The sequence below is a fragment of the Pelodiscus sinensis genome, chromosome 1, assembly GCF_049634645.1.
Source record: "Pelodiscus sinensis isolate JC-2024 chromosome 1, ASM4963464v1, whole genome shotgun sequence".
Taxonomy (NCBI): domain Eukaryota; kingdom Metazoa; phylum Chordata; order Testudines; family Trionychidae; genus Pelodiscus; species Pelodiscus sinensis.
Window position 1 is genome coordinate 70,680,889 of NC_134711.1, and position 6,000 is coordinate 70,686,888.

A 6,000-nucleotide genomic window follows, 5' to 3' on the forward strand; every position below is an offset into this window, starting at 1 on the left:
TTAATACAATGACTATAATCAAATTGCATGCCTCAGGGTTTCAGCTGGTTGTCTACTGGTCTCAGGAAAAAATATCCTCCCTGATTGAATTGACCTTGTTATCCCTTGCCTTCCTCTTGATTGGTATTCCCTTCTTTTCATGTGCCTGTATATTATACCTGCCTCTGGAATTTCCACTACATGCATCTGAGGAAGTGGGTCTTTGCCCATGAAAGCTTATGCTCCAATAAATCTGTTAGTCTATAAGGTGCCACAGGACTTCTATGCAGATTCAGACTAACACGGCTGCCCCTCTGATAATGGATAGGGTGGATCAGCGCGCTGAGATGATACAGCAAATTTTCTCTCTTACATGCCTGGCTAAAGTGTCTTGTTCAGGGTCAAACTGATGACCCCAAATCTGGTGAAGAAGGAATTTTGCTTTCCAGTTAACTTAACGAACCTTGAGGAGTTTTTACCTCTATCTGCAGCATGGGAAGTGGATCACCTACTAGGATCTGTGCATCTTACATAATCAATTCCCTGCCATTGCAGGAGCTTCAAGCACTGTGGCATTTCATTCTTTCCTGTGCTTTGTCACAACTTAGGGGTGTGTCTAAACTACATGGCTCCGTCGATGGAGCCATGTAGATTAGACAGATAGGCAAAGGCAAATGAAGCCGCGATTTAAATGATCGCGGCTTCATTTAAATTTACATGGCTGCCGCGCTGAGCCGGCAAACAGCTGATTAGCTGTTTGTCGGCTCAGCGCGCTAGTCTGGACGCTCCCCTGCCGACATCAAAGCCCTTTGTCGGCAGCCCCGTTATTCCTCGTGGGATGAGGTTTACCGGGGCTGCCGACAAAGGGCTTTGATGTCGGCAGGGGAGCATCCAGACTAGCGCGCTGAGCCGACAAACAGCTGATCAGCTGTTTGTCGGCTCAGCGCGGCAGCCATGTAAATTTAAATGAAGCCGCGATCATTTAAATCGCGGCTTCATTTGCCTTTGCCTATCTGTCTAATCTACATGGCTCCATCGACGGAGCCATGTAGTTTAGACACACCCATGGGCATGCCTACTGTGCATCTCGAAGCTAGTTCTCCCCACACCCCGACCCTCGACAGACTTATCAAGTTCAGATACCCCAGGCCTCAGAGCTCAATCCTACAACTTCTACACAACTATTTTTAGCAAGATATCGTGAGACCTGCTAGCACAGGTTTGAAGAACCACACTAGAGTGCTCACTTCCAGATGTGGTATAGACATGTCCGAAGTCTTTGGAAAACTGAAATGCTTGGGTCTAAGTAACATCACTGGAATTTATATAGCAAAATCTGGCTGAAGTGTAATGGCTTGTGATATACACATGAAGAATAAGATGGCTCCCTCTGATCTTGAACTAATGAATTCTTAGTGCTACATATACTCCTATTTTAAAATGTTAATGGAAGACTTTCAAGAAGTTGGCTTGATCACAAAAAAAAGTCAGTTGTATGTAAATGTTTGCCTGTCGAGATGTTCATCACAAATGAATTCTGCCTACAAGCCAGAACTTGCAAAAATAAAAAAAAACCAAACACACTCCCTCATATCTGCACTGCAGGTTAAGTACTTTATATTAATGGTGGTAGCTACATGAAATGTTTGTTATAACATAGATATTAAAAAGAAATCAGTTTCTTGGTCAAACTGTATTTAATTAAAAAACAAAACAAAACAAAGACACTTACTAGCTATGGAGTTATTCGAAGTTTTAAGACAAAACATATACAATGGCAAAAATGTCATTAAGTTATTCCTAGGAGTGCTGACACACAGTGACAGATTTTGCAAAGTTATTTGTAAGGAGACAGCAATAGAAAAAAACCCGATCCCCTAAGTTAAGCAGATATTGAGGGCCAAATGGGAAAACTGGAGCTGATGGTCTCTGTTGAGTAGAGGACAAGCACAGTGGCCTCAATCCTTTATTAGTAGAAGATAAAGAAGCAGGCTATGTTAGTTGTTCCTGACAGGAGAAATAAGCCCAACAGAAGTAGCAGAGGAAGCTCTAAGCCATTGCTTCTCCAAGCTTAAGGGAGTGGAAGCAAGCAGCAGAAGATTCAGGTTCTAGAGAAAGGCAGATGGGGTGGGAGCAACTATATTTGGGCACAAGGAACGGACTAGATAAAGTTATTTCTTTGCAAACGTGGCACTTCATTTAAATAGGTGTGGTAGTGCTGTTATTTGTCACACAGGCAATCAGTGGCTTTTAAACTTTTTTCTCATGACCCAATTGAAAAAAAATTGTTGATGCCCATGATTCAACATAATTATGTCTTGACTTAAGTGCTGGCTCTGAATTGGGGCTTTGGATGAGAGGCCTGGTGTGTAGGAGGGGGCTCTGAGTTTGGGGGGCACTCAGGCCTGGGACAGGGAATTGGAGCATGGGCTTCCCTACAGCAGCTTCCTGCCTCTCCTGGCACCACAGACTTTGCTGTGTCCTGGAAGCGGCTAGCAGCAGGCCTGTCTCCTAAACGGATTTGTGCAAGCAGCCCGGCTCACTGCTCTTGCCCACAGTTACTAGTTTTCAAGTGTGAGTTTCCTCATTTTCAAGAGTGTGAGTACTTGGGATTCAGTCCTGCAATCCTTCACTTTAAAGTGCAGGCTATACAAGAAACAAGGCTAATCACTTAAGTCAAAGTTGTGGGAGTGAGCCCTAAAACAGAGTTTTTATTTAAGACTTCATTTGTTCCTGCTGCTTATTCCTCACCAGACAATACTTCTGGTTTTACAAGTTAATATGTCATCACAAAGAAAGGATTATGACTTCAGGAGAGGAAAACAGGATTTCATCTTCTACTGCACAAGACACAAAAGATTGTTTCTCCCCCTCCCTCCATGCAGGCACCCCTAGTAGAGGAGAAATATTTAGTGATATACATGTTATCTAAAATAGTGTTGCCCTTTATCATCAATATAAAACTGAAGAATGCAATTCAACTTTGTTTTCAGTCTCCTCTAGCTTCATAAAAAAAAAAAAAGCAAATGGTTTTGTTATCATGCTTCTGAATTCCTTTAAGAGTTTTTTTAAATGAATGCCAGATTTTCATGCTAGTAGCAAACCACAAAGAACAGTTGTGTTGGCTGATAAAAATATTCATCTCTGCTCCAAAAAAATGCACTTCAAACCACTGCATTTTTTCCAAATACAGGAAATTGTTTTAGATTAAGAAGTGTATTTACACCTGAATATTTATCCAGAGCTTAATACCATGATTTCCTTTCTTCGTTGTTCAGAACACAGCAAAGTGACTAACACAAACTTATGTGTTAAGTTTAATCATATTTATTAATGAAATTCGAAAGTAATGATATGACAAAAGCAACAGAAAATAATCATTGAAATTACCTTTGATAAAAGATCGCCACAGAGTCGTGAGAAACCAGACAAAAATTAGGAGGGTATTTTATATTACAGAATACTTTGCAACTCCTCTAAGGCACACACACTGTTTCACGTCCTAGTTTCAGCCAAGGCACACTAAATTAAGAAGTACGGTTCTTGTTTTAAGAAGTGCTCAATGATATATTCATTGCTGTTCCTGTCAATGTTCACTAATCCTTCCTGACTAGAAGCCCAAGCCCAAGCCTGCAGCCATACAAGCATCACAACATTGGACTCAGACCCAGCCCACCCCAAAGTGTTTGGAGCCGGAGGACTCTTGTCGGTAAACTCGGCGTTTAAATAGGGGTGGGGGTAATGAGAGGACATCCCTGGCCCAGTACATCCAAATCCCGCCAAACTCTTCCCAACCTCAACCCCGTAGCTTCGCCACTGTCAGGCCTATTGTCCCAAGAGAGGTGCAGACATGAGGGACGAAGCGAAACAGCAGCGCTCCCGCGCTAGGCAGTTTAATCCCCGCACCTCACCCCGCGCAGGAGGGCACAAGCCTCCCTGGCGGCAAGGAACTGGAAGCAACACCAGTTGCTCCCGGGCGGGGGCGGGACCGGCGGGCAGCGGCGCTCACGACTCAGGTGCAGCGTCTCAGCCGCTCGCACTAGCGCTCCCAGCACCCCTAGCCCGGGCAGCGGCGCGGGGCTCACCTCGGCGGCGGGGATGTTCACCACACCTGTGGAGCGCCTCTTCTCCCGCAGCTTCCTCTTCTCGATCTGCCCCTTCCCCTTCCTGGAGCTGGGACCGGAGCTTTTCCCCTTGGCCGCCGCCGCCGCCTTCTCCTCCTCCGGGGAGCCGGGCGCGGCGGGGGGCTTCCCTGCAGGCTCCGCCGCTCTGCTCCCGGCTGGGACCGGGGGCTCCTTGGAGCCGGCTCTGGCCGGGAGGGGGACGCAGTTCAGGCCCCCGCTGGGGGAGGGGGCGGCCCGCTCCGGGGGGTGCGGCGGGGCGGCCGGGCCGGGGGCGGGGTGCAGGCTGCTGTTGAGCTCGGTAGCGGAGGCGGCGCCCCCGGGCGCTTTGCCCTCTGCCCCGGCCACTGGCGGCGCCTGCTTCGCCCGCATCTTCTCCCGCTTGGCTTTCCACTCCTCCAGAAAGTCCGTGGTGCTGGCCCCGCTGCTCCGGTAGCCGCCGGACGCCATGTTCCCAGCGGGGCAGAGGGGCGGCCCGGGCACCACCGCCTGCGGAGAGCACCAGGGAGTCAGCCCCGCCCCCAGGGAGCCAGCCCGCAGCGCCCCGGGCCAGCGCCGCTCCACGAGCGCCCCCCCCCGAACATCCCACTCACCCCCCCGCGGGGATCCCCTCTGGACCCCAGCGACCCCCACCCCCTTCCCAGGACAGCCCCGTTCGGTTCCCGCCAGGGCTCACACCGCACCCCCCGCAACCAGCCCACAGCCCCGCCAACAATCCCCCGGGGGAAGCGCCCCCTGCACGTCACCCCTCTCCGCATGCCAGAGCTGCGAGCGCCCCGGGGATAGCGCTGGGCTAGTCCCCGCTGCAGGGGGGCAGCCCCGGCCCCGCAACCCCCCGGCTCGGGGCCGCGCTCCTACCTCGCCGCTACGCAGAAAAGGACCCGCGACGCTGCCCGCCCCGGCTTCAGGTGAGTCGCGGCTGCTGGCGCTGCCCCACTCCCGGAAGGAGCTGAGCCGCTCCGGACTTTGCCGGGCGGCGGCGAGCGCAGCCGAAGCGCGGACGGAAGCGGCCGAGATCTCGCTTTAACAATGGGGTGCGAGGGAGGCGGGGGGAGGACCCGCCCTGCCCGTGCCTGGGAGCGCGGCGTCTGTCCTGCCCGCAGCGCCCGGCCCAGCCACAGGTGTCCGGCCAGGCAGCGCGCACGTGGGGGGCCCGGATTCTCTGCGGGGCCAGTTCGAGCCGTAAGCATCGAGCGCTCCGGCCGCTGCGCTGGGCGAGGGAGCGTGAGGAGCCCGCTGTGCCTTGCAGTAACTAGAGCCCGCTCCCCCCCCCCCGCTGAGATGCACAGTTCTCACCTAGCCGGAGATCAGGCACCGTGGTTCTTGAAACAAGGCGAGTGCCACCCACTCGAGGGTTTGGCTAACCATCCGCACAGCTCCGAGACTAGCCTCTCTCAGCCCCTCCCAAGCTCTTCCCTCAGCCAGGAGCCCTGAAAAACGCAGATGGGAAGGTATCAAGCGCCTGTGCACAGCACCTTGTACAATATGAACTTGTGGTAGAAATGTAGCTTTGTTAGTCTGGTGTAGCTGAAACAAAACACAGGACTATGTAGCACTTTAAAGACTAACAAGATGGTTTAATAGGTGATGAGCTTTTGTGGACCCAGACCCACTTCCTCAGATCAAATAGTGGAAGAAAATTGTCACAAACATGTATGCCAAAGGATACAATTTAAAAAAAAGAACACATATGAAAAGGACAAATCAAATTTCAGAACAGAAGGGGGAAGGGGAGAGAGGTAAATGTCTGTGAGCTAATGGTATTAGAGGTGATAATTGGGGAAGCTGTCTTTGTAATGGGTAAGATAATTAGAGTCTTTATTCAAACTTTAGTGTAAAGTATCAAATTTAAGCATGAATGATAGTTCAGAGGATTCCCTTTCAAGTGCAGTTTTAAAAG

At 50.6% G+C, this 6,000-nt stretch overlaps 1 protein-coding gene across 2 annotated transcripts in view; it reads right to left on the bottom strand.

Annotated features, from left to right (window-relative positions):
• The window catches only part of PAWR (pro-apoptotic WT1 regulator), a 125,775-nt gene extending 120,253 nt beyond the window's left edge, over window positions 1-5,522 (bottom strand). The window contains exons 1-2 of one of the 2 annotated variants that reach the window (XM_075932346.1): window positions 5,397-5,522; window positions 4,065-4,589 (exon numbers count right to left, since the gene is read on the bottom strand). In XM_075932346.1, coding sequence (XP_075788461.1) covers window positions 4,065-4,550 — 486 coding nt within the window. In that variant the 5' untranslated portion in view covers window positions 4,551-4,589; window positions 5,397-5,522. Of the gene's footprint in view, window positions 1-4,064; window positions 4,590-4,958; window positions 5,289-5,396 lie in introns of those variants that run through there. The other variant, XM_075932341.1, reaches the window with a different exon arrangement.
• Between the last annotated feature and the right edge of the window lie 478 nt (window positions 5,523-6,000).